Source organism: Anomaloglossus baeobatrachus, chromosome 1 (genome assembly GCF_048569485.1).
Source record: "Anomaloglossus baeobatrachus isolate aAnoBae1 chromosome 1, aAnoBae1.hap1, whole genome shotgun sequence".
Classification (NCBI taxonomy): domain Eukaryota; kingdom Metazoa; phylum Chordata; class Amphibia; order Anura; family Aromobatidae; genus Anomaloglossus; species Anomaloglossus baeobatrachus.
In genome coordinates, this window is record NC_134353.1 from 647,644,151 (window position 1) to 647,660,622 (window position 16,472).

At 45.1% G+C, this 16,472-nt stretch overlaps 1 protein-coding gene across 1 annotated transcript; it reads right to left on the reverse strand.

Annotated features, from left to right (window-relative positions):
• Positions 1 to 4,675: 4,675 nt before the first annotated feature.
• LOC142297084 (uncharacterized) lies at positions 4,676 to 7,243 on the reverse strand. The gene is given in 3 exon segments (XM_075341334.1): positions 4,676 to 5,351; positions 5,353 to 5,655; positions 5,657 to 7,243. Coding segments are annotated over 3 exon segments (2,292 nt in total). The 3' UTR covers positions 4,676 to 4,949.
• Positions 7,244 to 16,472: the final 9,229 nt, after the last annotated feature.

Here is a 16,472-nt window from a genome sequence, read left to right on the forward strand (position 1 = left end):
CAAACATGACACCAAAAGATATATATAAAAAAACGACAACAGCATTTCAAGCAAATGATATGCTCTTAATCATGACAAAAATTATAAACATAAAGTGTTGCAACAGACCTAGATCAATATATGGTGTGAAGTAAACCCTCATATAATTAAGAGTGGGGTGCAAATCCCTCACTTAGGAAACATGCAATTAACCATTTCACTGACATTAACAAATGTTTAAAAAAAAACCAACAAGACAATCATTTAAACAACAATTGAGAAAATAATAAATATGCACAAAGTGATCCAATAAACTATAGCACTATATAGGAAAGAAGGGGAAAAAAGTCCAGCACTCCGGAGTGAAACATCCAACCAGGTAAGATTTCCAAATTTATTAGCGCTTAGTGCAGAGATAAAAAATACCATTGTAGGTCAGACAAAAACCTTCATATGAGAAGAAAAAATTGACAGCGACGACGCATTTCGGCTATCTGGTGTAGCCTTTGTCAAGTAATGTCCAGTGCCAGGAGAATTTCTTTCAAACTTCAGATCAAACAGGTGTGGCGCTTTAGCAATCAGCCAGCTTCCCATACATTTGTAAGTTCTCAATGCGGTTGTTCTTGGGTCCATTTTATAAATATAAGACAGCACATTCTGGATGCAAAGAAAATTATTATAATACAATAAGACTGTATGATTGAAATATGGGCTTATCGACAAACCTATACAATAAGTATTTAACCCCTTCAGCCCCTGGGCACTTTCCATTTTTTTGCGTTTTTGTTTTTTTGCGCCCCTTCTTCCGAGAGCCGTAACTTTTTTATTTTTCCGTCAATCTTGCCATATGAGGGCTTGTTTTTTGCGGGACAAGTTGTACTTTGAAATGAAACCATAAGTTTTACCATATGGCGTACTGGAAAACAGCAAGAAAATTCCAAATGCAGAAAAATTGCAAAAAAAGTGTGATGGCACAATAGTTTTTGGGATGTTTCATTCACGGTGTTCACTATATGGTAAAACTGATGTGTGGGTATGATGCCTGAAGTCGGTGCGAGTTTGTAGACACCAAACATGTATAGGTTTACTTGTATCTAAGGGGTTAAAAAAATTCACAAGTTTGTCCAATAAAAGTGGCGCACGTTTTGCGCCATTTTCCGAAACACGTAGCGTTCTTATTTTTTGGGATCTATGGCTCATTGATGGCTTATTTTTTGCGTCTCGAGCTGACGTTTCTAATGGTTCCATTTTTGCGCAGATGCTACGTTTTGATCGCCTGTTATTGCATTTTGCGTAAAACTTGCGGCGACCAAAAAACGTAATTTTGGCGTTTGGAATTTTTTGCCACTACGCCGTTTACCAATCAGATTAATTGATTTTATATTCTGATAGATCGGGCATTTCTGAACGTGGCGATGCCAAATATGTGTATATTTATTTATTTTTTAACCCTTTAATTTTCAATGGGGGGAAAGGGGGGTGATTTGAACTTTTAGGTTTTTTTGTTTTTTTTTATTTTTTAAAACTTTTTTTACTTTTTTTTTTATTTTACTAGTCCCCCTAGGGGGCTATAGCGATCAGCAATCTGATCGCTATTATCTATCTGCTGATCACAGCTATACAGCTGTAAACAGCAGATACAGTCACTTTCTTTTTCCCTCTGCTCTCTGCCGAGGGAAAACGAAAGTGAAACATCATAGCTGCAGGCGTCATCACATGACCCTGTGCTACGATGGCAACCACCGATAGTCACGTGATCACGCACGTGACTTCCGGTGGGGGCGGCGGTAAGTAAAAAACATGGCCGCGCGCATTTAGATCTTGCTGCCAGACTTTGGCAGCAAGATTTAAGGGGTTAATGGCCACGGGTGGAAGCGATTCCACCCGCGGCTAGCAGGCACACATGTCTTCTGTTGAAAACGGCTGATATGTGTGCCGACCGCCACCGCCTGCCCGCGGCAGGGGGCGGGGCTTAACGGGACACGCTCCATGACGGATATATCCGTCCATGGTCGTGAAGGTGTTAATATCATAAAGTCTCTTTACTTTTTATATGAATTTATATACAAACAATATAGTTACCGTATTTTTCGCACTTTTGTTCCCCCAACTTTTGGGGGAAAGTAGGGGGCGCCTCTTATAAGCCGAATATATGGATTACTACAGGGCCCAGGGGGGAGGTGGGGGCAGCTCTGGAGCGGTGCTGAAGCCTGGTGAAGGCTGCAGGAGGCAGAGAGAGATCTCCTGCTCTCGCTCATAATATGCACTGCCGCTGTCCATCACCGTGGTGCTGAAACTGCACCGCAGTGATGGGCTGGGGCAGCGGCACATATTATATCTGCCTGCGCCCCCTTTTCATGGCACATGCCCCCCCCTGTGTATATGGCCTCCATGCTGCTACCCATAGTAAAATAAAAAACTCTTTACTTACCGCCTCCAGCGCTGATCTCCCCGGTCTCTCTGCTGCTGCTGTGATCAGGCACACAGAGATGATATCACTCTGCTGGGCCGATCACATGACCGACACCGAGAACCAGGAAGTGCAGGAGCTCAGCAGCACGGAGGGAGACACCGGGATTACAGCGCTAGAGAAGGTAAGGAAAGAGTGTTTTATTTTACTATGGGCAGCAGCATGGGGGCCATATCAAACACAGGAGAGGTGTGCCATCCATAGGGGGCCATATCAAACACAGGGTGAGGTGTGTCATCCATAGAGGGCCATAACAAACACAGGGGGAGGTGTGCCATCCATAGGGGGCCATATCAAACACAGGGGGAGGTGTACCATCCATAGGGGGCCATATCAAACACAGGGGGAGGTGTGCCATCCATAGGGGGCCATATCAAACACAGGGGGAGGTGTGCCATCCATAGGGGGCCATATCAAACACAAGGGGAGGTGTGCCATCCATAGGGGGCCATCTATAGGGGGCCATGGGCAGCACAGTGGGACATGTGCCATCCATAGGGGGCCATGGGCAGCACAGGGGGACGTGTGTCATCCATAGGAGACCTGTGCCAGCTGTAGGAGATGTGTGCTATCTATAGGAGACCTGTGCCAGCTGTAGGGGACGTGTGCCATAAATAGGGGACGTGTTCCATCAATAGGAGACATGTGCCAGCAATAGGGAACGTGTGCTAGAAATAGGGGACGTGTGCCATCAATGTGGACATGTGGCATCACTGGGGGACATGTGCCAGCACAAAGGGGCTATATTAAATATAAGGGGGCCATATCCAGATTAAGGGGGCTAATTTTAGGATGGGGGGGCTACGAGGGACATATACTCTATATGATTTGTTAGACGGACACTGACATTATAAGACGGACCCCATTTAACATTAAAAAAAATTCTCTTTTCCTTCACCAAATTTGGGGGTGCGTCTTATAATCAGGTGCGTCTTATAAAGCTAAAAATATGGTATGATTAATAGCTCTAAGATGTATTTGCGCTGTTCAAACATATTAAAGAGGTTCTATTGCTTATGTTATGTTCTATTTAAGTTACTGAAGAGAGAACGAAAGGGAAAAAAAAATAAAAAATTCCTCCAAACTTCCTCTTTATTATTCATATATATTATGTTGTCCCAATCCAATCTAACAATATACATACATTTATATTAGAAGATAAAGTATCGCCTGGTTCTTACCTGACTTACCTGACAGGGATATGTTAATTGCTAGAGAAACGGATTCACTGAATGAATATTGTAAGGAGATAAAAAATTATTTAAAAGAATTGAAGTCCTCAGTGGTTGATACCTTTTAATGGCTAACTGAAAAGATGGTAATAATAGCAAGCTTTCGAGACTCTCAGGTCTCTTCTTCAGGCTCAGTATAACACAAAATCTGAAGAGTCACATATTTATACACAACCATAGAATGGGGCAGTAAATAAAACAAGTGACATGAAGCAGAACTATAAGTATGGCAAGAGGACAAACTGTTGTGGCCATAAATATTGCTACAGTTCAGTGTGAAAGTTTTATTGTCCTCTGATACTGAGCCTGAAGAAGAGACCTGAAATTCTCGAAAGCTTGCTATTATTACCATCTTTTCAGTTAGCCATTAAAAGGTATCAACCACTGAGGACTTCAGTTCTTTTAAATAATTTATTATCTCTACTGGCTAACACGATACAAAGATATATTTTACTTGTATTGTAAGGAGGAAAGATGGGAAACTAATTATATTGTGATATCACATCTCTGTGGACATTAAAGCGGGCTTCAATATATCTAACGAGATGTCGGCGGGGTCACGTCGCAAGTGACGCACATCCGGCATCTGCTGAAAGGGGGGAAAAAAAGGCGCAAATAGGGTTTTACCCGGTATTAACCGTGTAAGGATGTAGAAAGATACACTCACCTGGAGCGGTTGTGCCAGTCACAACCCCTTGTAAAGCATATGAGTGTCCGCGTGGTTCCAGCAGCAGCCCCGTGAAGACTTAGTGAAAAAAATGCATATATATATATATATATATATATGTGTGAGAATCGGGTTTTAGCCGCGCTAAGAAGCCACTGTTGCCAGGATGTAGTTTATATTAAAAAACTCTTTCTTTATTACAGCATCCAACGCGTTTCAGAGACATAAGCCGTCTCCTTCATCAGGGAAAAAGAGAATCTTTTTTTTTTTTTTTTTTTTTTTTTTTTTTTTTTTTTTTTTTATGTTTATGCAAGTTTATTAGCCTTCATTTGTTGGTTGTGCTTTGTGCTATTTACATATGTGCTTTAAATTTTGTGCCACTTTTTTCAATACATTTTGAATATTCAATACATTTTTTTGCTGTGCATGTCAGATACTTTGCTTCATTTTCCATTTCTGTGCGCAATAAACCACAAGGTTACAAAACAATCAGTGGACTCGTAGGTAGGACTCCCTTATTGGAGTAAAAATGTTTCAATGCAAAACTCACTCACACAGATTAAGAAATAAATACATTTAATACACATAATAAGCAGTTGTGCTACTTCTTGGTGCCACTTTTTCTTGAGCTGCGACCTCTGTACAAAAAGGATCTGGGTATCTCCCACGCTTCTATTTCTTCTGTATCAGTTCGATTTTGTTTTCTTTTAAAAGACTTGAGCGTTCCTTTCTTTTTTGGAGGCTTGTCTTGCTCTTTGACTTGGGTTGGATCTTGCAGATAATATGTAGGTTGGGGGAATTTGGGCTTAGCACCTCTTCCAACCCAGTACTCTTCAACAGTTGCCCCAGAGGTTTTCTTTTGATGTTTTCCACCCATTGGCTTTTGCAGAGACGACTTCTGTTCAGGCACCTCTTTGTAAACTTTTTCTGGTTTTTCATAGGCAATATAATCACTCTGTTTGGGTTGGTGAATGTGCCCCAAGACTTCACTTGATCCTTTTTTTCTTCACCCTTAGTTTCTCTCTGACAGGAAATCCCACAAGCTGCGCTGGAAATACACCTTTTGGAGGCTTCCATAGAATTCTTTTTTGAGCAATCTGCTTAAAGTAGTTACCTTTACCAAGCTGCATCTGATCATGTGGTAGGCCTTCTTGAAAGTAGTATTCTTCATTGTCACTCTGATCATCAATATTATCCAGTTTCTCTTCTTCCAAAACCCAATATTCTTCAGAATCTTCGGGTTCGGACAATGATTGACTCTTCCGCGGTTTCTTCTTTATGGAATATAGCTTTCTTTTGCTTAAGCCCCCTTACAGATACACCAATTTTGCGATTTCTACTTGAAACCTCTCTAACCTTTAATCCAGAAGAGTTATAACTCTTGTCATATTGACTGCTGGCATGTTTTGGAGGCACGTCATCCTCTTTTAAAGAGCCACTGCTTTGGATTTTCTCTCTTTCAGTGCTCTCTGCATGTTTTCGGAAAGCATACAAACCTTTCCTAAGCATGTAATCTGGGACAAAATAGGAAACTGAGGCATTATCCATGGATGAACCTTCATCCCTGGAAGAAAGCTCCTCAGAGGTTATACTTAATATGCTTGGTCGCTTTTGTTTTCTCTGAGACATATACATGTCATAATCATAGTTTGTTTCTAGATCATCAAAACAAGCCAGCCATGTTTGTGATGGAATTAAATTCTGTGCAGACTCTTCTGCCCACAAACCGCCATTTGTTGCATTCACCTCACCATTACATACAGACTGGTTTGTAATTAAGTTTTCGGAACCCATTTTTGGACCAATAAGTAGTTCATTATTGTCCGTTTCTTCAGATGCCTCATTTCCCTCAGAGTTTTCTTGGTCATCAGTGTGTTGGACATTATAAACAGGATGGACCACTTCAATCTGTTCTACCAAAACAGACTGAGGATCATACTCTTGAGATGTCTTTCCTTTTATATTTGATTTGGCTTGTTTGCCAGACTCCCTGGACTGTGGAAGGAAGGTCTGAGATTCTAAATCTTGCACACCATCTATGCCTAAGAGTTTAGTAGATGCAGACTGTTTACTCTCGTCTTTTTTTGAGAAGGACACACTTTGTACTGCGATCTCTTCTCCTTCTGCATGAGGGCCATACAGTACACCCTCACAAAATAGATCACGCTGAACTACATTTTCGGGTATGTCTTTAACAACAGCCACATCATATAAAGGAATGGTTTCTTTATAAGACTTCCACATCTGTATGGCTGCAGGAGAACCACTTCCATACTCTATTCTTACCTCCTCTTTCTCATACGCATAACTTCCTGGAGGCATGTTGCTGTACTGTGATGGATTACAAGAATTTTTGTGATAGTCCCTTTCAGACATTACAGGAGCTGGCAACATTGTCATTTCAACATTCTCCAAGTTGTTTTCATTTTCTGTGCTTACACCAGAGGACAGGGATACCAGATTTCCTGCATCACTGTCCTTACTGTCTGTAGCATGGTGCTTTTTGGTTACATATTCTGGCTGTCTTGGATCAGTTTGAGTTTCTTTAGTTTCAGTTCTTCTTCCTGGACTACTGTAATGCCTAAATCGTGTGGCATGGTAAAACATAGGGGAGGGAGGGTTGGCATTAAAATGAGGTCTTCTACTCATTCTCATGTTCATTTGATGCTGGGGAACATAATATCCAGGGTACTCATGAAGTGCCACAGAGTAGTATGGAAAATAAGGATTCCCTCCTCTGAAGCTTGGTCCAGGAACACAATATGGATTGTACAGTTGACTCAAATACCAAGGATTTGGGAAAGGTAGTTGTGCTGTTGGCTGTGCATAAAAGAAGGGTCTCTGTTGGGATGCAGAATACTGCCCATTTTCCGAAGGAGGTGCTGCAGTGTTCATTTTCGAACTTACCAGGCTACATTCAAAAGCACAACTAACTTTTTCCTCTTTTTCCCTGATGAAGGAGACGGCTTATGTCTCTGAAACGCGTTGGATGCTGTAATAAAGAAAGAGTTTTTTAATATAAACTACATCCTGGCAACAGTGGCTTCTTAGCGCGGCTAAAACCCGATTCTCACACATATATATATATATATATGCATTTTTTTGCACATCCGGCATCGTTAGTGATATCGTAGCGTGTGACGGCTATAAACAAGCAGAAATACTCACCTTCTCGTTCATCGTTGACATGTGGCTCATTTTCTAAAAATCGAACGTTCAATTGTTCAATGTTCCCGAGGCAGCACATATCGCTTAGTGTGACACCCCGGGAACGAAGAACTGCAGCTTACCTGCGGCCGCCGCCAATGCGGAATGAAGAAGGTGGGCGGGATGTTTATGTCCCACTCATCTCCGCCCTTCCGCTTCTATTGGGCGGCCACTGTGTGACGTCGCTGTGACGCCGAACGTCCCTCCCCCTTCAGGAAGTGGATGTTTGCCGCCCACAGTGAGGTCGTTTGGAAGGTAAGTACGTGTGACGGGGGTTACAGCATTGTGCGACACGGGCAAGAAATTGCCCGTGCCGCACAAACGATGGGGGGCGGGTGCGATGGCAAATGCGATCGCACGATTAATTGTAACGTGTAAAGCAGCCTTAAGTCCCTCAGGTTGTTTTGTTCCCAATTTGAACATCCAGTAAGATTCTCTATTGAGAATCTTCCATCTGTAATTTCCACCTCTTGTGGGTTTAGTAACTTTTTCTATTCCATAAAAAGTAAACCCTTCATTATCTCCTCCATGCACATTTGAGAAATGTTTTGAGACCATTGAAATTCCTGTTTTATTTTGGCCTATTGCATCCAATAGTAGTCTCCTAATACGTCTTTTTATTGGACCTTTTGTGCACCCCACATAGATATCACATGTAATTAAATATATGCACCAGTTGTGTTGCAATTTATAAAACTGTTGATGTTAAATGTACGCCCATTCACTATCGATGTAAAAAAAATAGTTTTTGTAGCATATTAACAGCAAGTACACACACTGTGATTACATTTAACAAAATCTTTTTAGGCTTAGCCATGTTTCTCTTGTTTTCTGTGGGGACTTCAAAAAGCTAGGAGACACCATTTTCCCTATCGTTGGAGCTCTTTTAGATATGTACCTTATTTTGTTTTCAGATATTATTTTCTTAGTCATGGGTAGAGATGAGCCAACCCCCTAGAGTTCGAGTTCAGTTCGGTTCGTCGAACGGAGGCTCCGATCGGCGAACATTCCACGAACCCCTTCGAACCCCATTGAAAACAATGGCAGGCAAACACAAACACATAAAAACACATTATACGTGTACACATACAGTTAATAAACATTGCCATTACACTTACAGGTCCCCCGCGACGCGTCCTGCACTCTGTCTACCGCCGCTTTTCCTTCCGATAATCGCTGCGTCCTCCCGGTAACCACCACTGATGATAGGACCTTCCGTGACGTCAAAATAGCATGTGACCAGTCACGTGTGTATTATCTCATTGGCTACAGACTGGTCACATGGATAGACGTCATGCTAGGTCCTGTCAGTGCATCTCTCCGTTACGCAATGCTTCTTTGTGCATCTCCGTGTACCGGCGAGATGCTCTGGCACATGGTCGGCTTCCCCGTTCCTGCATGTGGTAGCTCTTTACAGAGTCAGCCCACATGGAAGGACTGGCTGCCACAGCCACTGAATTGCGTCACCGGGAATCACATGATCAGAACACCGTTGCTATAGTAACCACCTGTCAGATTACGTTACCGCTTACAGCCCGCAGCCTCTGCTCACTCTCACTGAGTGATTAGACTGCACGGGGAGCAGCAGCGCCTTCCTCCCATGCAGTGCTGTCTGATGTAGCAGAGCTGCATGGGTTGAAGGAGAAAGAAGACAAGACCAGGATCGTGGAGGGATGAGAGGGAGTAATAAACATTGAGTCTCTAAGTGTGTCTGTGTATTTATTTCTATTAAAGTATTTTTTCTCTGAGTGGTGTCTTTTTTTAACCCTTTATTGGAGACTTGTCTTACATTAAGAATCTGGCTTAATACTAGCTAGTAAAACAAAGCTAGTATTAACCTATTATTACCCAGCAAGCCACCCTGCTTCAGGGCTGCTGGAAGAGTTGGATACAGCGCAAGATAATGGCGCTTCTATGAAAGCGCCATTTTCTGGGGCGGCTGCGGACTGCAATTCACAGCAGAGGGGCCCAGAAAGCTTGGGCCAACCTGTGCTGCGGATTCCAATCCCCAGCTGCCTAGTTGTACCTGGCTGGATACAAAAATGGGACAAAGCCCATGCCGATTTTTTTTTTTTTTATTATTTCATGAAATTCATGAAATAATTAAAAAAAGGGCTTCCGTATTTTTTTAGTTCCCAGCCGGGTACAAATAGGCAGCTGGGTGTTGGGGGCAGCCGTACCTGCCTGCTGTACCTGGCTAGCATACAAAAATATGGCGAAGCCCACGTCATTTTTTGGGGGGGGCAAAAAACTCCTGCATACAGTCCTGGATGGAGTGTGCTGAGCCTTGTAGTTCTACAGCTGCTGTCTGCTCTCCTGCATACACTAGTGAATGGAGCATGCTGAGCCTTATAGTTCTGCAGCTGCTGTCTGCTCTCCTGCATACACTAGTGAATTGAGCATGCTGAGCCTTATAGTTCTGCAGCTGCTGTCTGCTCTCCTGCATACACTAGTGAATTGAGCATGCTGAGCCTTGGCTCAGCATACTTTATCCAGGACTGTATGCAGGAGTTTTTGCCCCCCCAAAAAATTATGTGGGCTTGCCATGTTTTTGTATGCTAGCCAGGTACAGCAGGCAGCTACGGGCTGCCCCCAACCCCCAGCTGCCTATTTGTACCCGGCTGGGAACCAAAAATATAGGGAAGCCTTTTTTTTAATTATTTCATGAATTTCAAAAAAAAAAATGACGTGGGCTTAGCTCCATCTTCATTTTTGTGTCCAGTCAGGTACAACTAGGCAGCTGGGGATTGGAATATGCAGCACAGGGTGCCCAAGCTTTCTGGGCACCCCTGCTGCGAATTGCAGTCCGCAGTCGCCCCAGAAAATGGCGCTTTCATAGAGATTTATGGTGTCATAGAAATGGCCACCATGAATTTCTAGTACAGAGAAAAAAAAACAACACAGAAAAATATTTTTATTAGAAATAAAACACAACACAATTAGTGACTCCATCTTTATTGAAATACAACACCCCCCTCTGCAGTAATCCTGGGTCAAGGGTCCCGCGCCTTCCAATCCGGATCCAATATCATCTCATCAGTTTGCTGGAAGGCAAAGCGATCAGATGATGTGTCAGGTTCAAGGGCCTGAATCACATGACACAGCAGCTGATTGTATAAACGGCTTTTATACAATCAGCTGATGCATCAGTGCAAAAAAAAACCAAAAAACTACACACTTCCGCAGCAGCTGATAGTTTAGCCGGCCGGGCGGTAAAAAGCCGGTCTCACTGCTCGACTTTTAGTGTCAGCTGATTCCATCAGGTGACCGCATCAGCTGATCATCGCCAGGTCTGAGAGAGAGAAGAGAGAGAGAAATGAGAAGAGAGAGGGAGAGAGAGAGGAGAGAGAAGAGAGAGAAATGAGAAGAGAGAGGGAGAGAGAGAGGAGAGAGAAGAGAGAGGGAGGGAGAGAGAGGGGAGAGAGAGAGAGGAGAGAAGAGAGAGGGAGGGAGAGAGAGAGGGGAGAGAAAGAAAGGAGAGGGAGAGAGAGGGAGAAAGAGAGAGCGAGAACAAGAGAGAGAGAGAGAACAAGAGAGAGGAGAGAGCAATGCAGGCTCATTCCGTGAACTGATACGATTTTAGAGGTGTGGCCCGTGACTCACAGCTGATGTCCGGCTCCTCCCCTCAGTGCATAATTAAATTATAATTATAAATAAATAATAATTATAATTTAAAATTAAAAATAGTGAAGTCTTCGATGACAGAACGGCTCACTTCAGGTGCTGCGTGGAGAGGACACAGAGCGCTCGTGTTCTACGGGGCTTCCTGTTATCTTCATGTAGCAGAGCTGACAGTGTCGTGTGGATTACTTCGGACCTGGATTGTTGTTTGGGGATTAATAAAGAGGTAAATGAGGTGTTTTTTTGTCTTTTATTCCAAATAAAGGATTTTTCGCCGTGTGTGTTTCTTTACTTTCACTTACAGGTTAATCATGGAAGGTATCTCGGGGAGACGCTTGTCATGATTAACCCCGTTAACCCCGCCTCCAGCCGTGTGGCTTTATCTTGGCTGGTATCAAAATTGGGGGGAACCGCATTTTTTTTTATTATTATTTATGTATTTATTTTACTGCACGCTGTGATTGGTTGCAGTGAGACAGCTGTCACTCATTGTGGGGGCGTGTCTGACTGCAACTAATCATGGGCGCCGGTGGTCGGGGAAGGCACGGAATACCTAATTGAATAATGAAGCGGCGGCCATTTTCAAAAGAGGAAAAGCCGCTGGAGATTTGTGACAGCCATGCAGCGAGGCGCCCGTGATCGGTGAGTAGGAAAGAGAGAGGGATTGTGCTGGGGACTCAGAACGCATGCAGATACGCAACGTGCGCACGTACTTACTGTGAAAAGCCACGCTTTCGGTGATCGAACCGTTCTCGAACGGTAACTCGAACTGCCGAACTTTAAGCAAATCGTTCGAGTTCGTCGAACGACTCGAACACCCCCCCAAAATCACTCGAACTTGAAATTGGCGAACCGTTCGACTCAAACATCGCTCAACTCTAGTCATGGGATCACTATTTAAAATAGGCAGGTATTTTTTAGCTATTTTTATTATATCTGTAAAATCTTCACTGTACTGCGTAATGAAGCTGATATTTCTATCTGTATATAGAGACCTATTTTTATCTTCCAATAGAATTTTATTTACAATTCTTTATGCACTTTTTACCAGTTTTCTGGGATACCCACTATCCATTAACTTGTCACATTTATCCTTGAGTTCACTTTCAAGACATGAAATGTCAGAACAATTATGTTTTAAACTTATCAATTCCCCTTTAGGGATATTTGCTGTGACATGACGTCGATGACAAGAATTGTATTTGAGAATCATATTTTCACTTGTCTCTTTGTGAAAAGGTTTAATAAGGACTCATGATGACCCCCTGATGTCATGTCATGTTGCTTTTCGAGAGCCCCTGATGTGCCTAAATAGTGGAGATCTCCCACATGTGACCCTATTTTGGAAACTAGACCCCTCAAGGAATTTATCTAGATGTTTGGTGAGCACCTTCAACACCCAGGTGCTTCCCAGAATTTTATAACGTTGAGTCATGAAAATAAAAAAATAATATCTACCACAAAATTGTTACTGCAACCCAAAATCTTTTTTTTTTCTCACAACGGTAACAAGAGAAAATGTACCATATAGTTTGTTGTGCAACTTCTCCTCAGTATGTTGATACCTCATTTGTGGTGGAAATTAACGGTTTGGGCGCACATCATGACTCGAGGGCCATTTCACTGCAAAATTGACTGGAATCGTTAGTGGACGCCATGTCACGTTTTTTTAAACTAAACCGTTCAAGGAATTTATCTAAATGGTTGGTGAGCACTTTGAACCCCCCGATGCTTCACGGATATTTATAACGTTGAGCCATGAAAATGAAAAAATATATTTGTTACCACAAAAATGTTGCTTAACCCCAAAAGTTTCATTCTTACAAGGGTAACAGGACATAATGGACAACAGAATTTGTTGTGCAATTTCTCCTGAGTAAGCTAATAATCAATATGAGGTCAAAAACTACTTTTGAGGCATAGTGCAAAGTAAAGAAGGAGCGCCATATTTGAGATTAGATTTCGTTGGAATGGTTTGCTGGTGCTATGTCACATTGGCAAAGCCCCTGAGGTACCAAAACAGTGGAGCTCCCCCACAAGTGACTGCATTTTGGAAACTAAAGCCTTGAAGGAATGTAGATGTTTTGTAAGCACGTGGAACCTCCAGGTACTTAACAGAATTTTATAATGTTGAGCAGTGTAAATGAAAAAAATAATTTTTTATCACTGATTTGTCACGAACCACCGGGGGGGGTCACTCAGAAATCCCCCGCGCTGGCTACCAGTACGTCACAATCGGGGGGTAACAAGTGGGGGTCACCCCTCCTTTATACCTCCCGACCGACAGACAGAGCACGTGACGCGCTCTCTAGCGCCCCTCTTATAGTCAGGCCAATTATGGAATTGCCCGACAATAAGCAAGGAGGCCGCTATACTACTTATGCCGATTATTGAAGGGTCCCCGGTGAGAGTAGGGTATATATTCCCCTGACCTCCGCGGGCGGAATATATAAAACCTCCCCGAATCTCACTGGCCTCCCCACAATAATCCTTGGCACAACTCGCTGCCACCAACCGCTTCACGGTAACTATTAGCCGAACACACAGACGTGGGATTCAAGATCGAGTTAACAGAACAGCCCAAGATTAATTATATAATTTAATCAGCCTAAAGCCACACTAGAAAATACAATATATACAATAGGGAATCTACAGAATATACATAGGTCAGAGTACAGTTACAATCAAAGCATGGGTTACAAACAGGCATACACAGTTCCAGCAGTTACCTTGTGCGTCTGGCCACAGGGGGGCGCTGCAGACCAGGTTTCTAGGATCCTTCCCACAGATGTTTCCTACACGTGACCCCCGGCGAAAGAACACTGGAAAATGGCCGAAGTAGGGTTATCAACCTGGGCAAATCCAGGTCCCCTCCTACCTTAGTGACCTCAGAGGGAGCACTGCTCCACCCCTGGCTGGAGTTATGGACAATATCCACAACAGGGGATATGGCCATAACTTGGCCTGGGAGCGTCGTAGGCAGACGCCAACGCTCTCATTGTGACAGTTATGAATTTAGCTACAGAACGAGAGGACTCATGACTTGTCTACTAGTTCCCCATTGGCTGATATCACGCCTGGGGTATTTCCCCAGGTCCTGCTCCCATAAAAAGGGTGTGCCAGCCTCGTCCGCATGCGGAGACACCATTTTTATGGTTGCCATATTTATCGGAAATATGGCTTGCGAGATATGACCCATTTTTTACTGGAGTCGTTCTGTCTGGATACTTCCATAGCCTTATAATGAGATACAACTCTTGTTACAGGGTGACAGCAGGGGGTCATCCTGTGTCCATTGTTCCCAGGTCATCTAATCTCCATATCACAGGAGATGGCCATGGGATGTGTTGCTGGGATGTGACACCTTCCCAGATGGTGGACATTGAGAACAAGAAGGGAGGGGGCACTGCCAGGGAGTGATGAGAGCGATTATGACTGGCAATCATAATCCCTCTTCATATCCCAGGATTTGCCTCACACCTCCCCCCTTTTGAGGGCGCTAGGGGGCAGCACACCCCGGTGTTCCCCCGTGCGCCCGTCCGCAACCTCTCCTTGTCGGGACAGCCCGTCTGCGTTACCGTGGTCCCGGCCCCTTTTGTGGCGAATGGTGAAGTTGTATTGCTGGAGCGCAAGGCTCCATCGCAACAACCGTCCATTCGTCCCAGAGACGGTGTGCAACCAGCTGAGGGGATTGTGGTCCGTCTCCACGATGAAGTGGCGCCCGTATAGATAGGGTTGCAGACGCTGCAGGGCCCACACTATGGCCAGGCACTCCTTTTCCATCGTGGAATAGGCCACTTCCCTTGGTAACAGCTTCCTGCTCAGGTACAAGACTGGGTGCTCTTGGCTTGCAGAGTCCACCTGGCTGAGCACCGCACCGAGGCCGAAGTCACTGGCGTCGGTCTGTACTACAAACGGCCGCGTGAAGTCGGCTGCCTGTAGCACAGGCGGGCTGGACAGGGCGTCCTTTAGGGCCCGGAAGGCTGTCTCGCAGTCCATTGTCCAATCGACTGCAGAGGGCAGCTTCTTCTTGGTGAGGTCCGTCAAGGGCTTTGCCAGGCTACTATAGCATGGAACAAACCTCCTATAGTACCCAGCGGTCCCCAAGAAGGACATCACCTGCTTCTTGGTCCTGGGGGTGGGCCAGGACGCAATGGCCTCCACTTTCTCAGGCTCGGGCTTCAGTGTTCTCCCGCCTACCCGGTGACCGAGGTACTGGACCTCGCTCATGGCCAGCTGACACTTTCCCGGCTTGATGGTCAAACCTGCCTGGTGGATCCGCCTGAGCACCTGTGCTAGATGCTCTAGGTGATCTTCCCAGGTGGGACTGAAGACGGCAATGTCATCCAGGTACGCAGCCGCGTACCCTTCAAGTCCCTTGAGCAGGGTGTTGACCATCCGCTGGAAAGTGGCAGGGGCATTCCTCATCCCAAATGGCATCACCGTGGACTCGTACAGTCCAAATGGGGTAATAAAGGCAGAGCGTTCCCTGGCCTTGCGAGTCAGGGGGATCTGCCAATATCCCCGGCTCAGATCCATGATGGTCAGGTACTGAGCCCCGGCCAACTGATCGAGCAGGTCATCGATGCGTGGCATTGGGTACGCATCGGCGACCGTGACAGCATTGAGCCCCCTGTAGTCCACGCAGAACCGAGTGGTTCGGTCCTTCTTAGGGACGAGGACTACAGGCGAGGCCCAAGCGCTGTTGGATGCCTGGATCACCCCCAGCTTCAGCATCTCGTCAATCTCCTGGCGCATGTGTTGCTGCACCTCCAGGGAGACCCGATATGCTGAACGCCGGATCGGGGGATGATCCCCAGTGTCCACGTGATGGACAGCCAAGTCAGTCCTTCCGGGCTGGTTGGTAAACAACCCCCGGAAGGGGTGTAGGGTGGCCCACAGCTGGGACCGTTGGTCCTCCAAGAGCTGGTGGCCAACCTCCACATCCTCAATGGATCCGCCTGCCCTAACCTGGGCTAGCATATCCAAGAGGGTTTCCGCTTCTCCCTCCTCGGGCAGGTTGCACACCGGGAGTGCACATGCCTCCCGCTCATGATGTGCCTTCATCATGTTCACATGGAAGGGCTTCCGCCTTCCACGGGCAGGGTCCAGGGTGACCAGGTACGTTACAGGGTTGAGCTGCTGGTACACGAGGTATGGGCCTTCCCAGGCTGCCTGAAGCTTGTCCTGTGGTACGGGGACCAGTACCCACACCTTTTGACCCACTTGGTAGGTCCTCTCACAAGCGTTCTGGTCGTACCAACGCTTCTGATCGGCCTGGGCTTGAGCCATATTG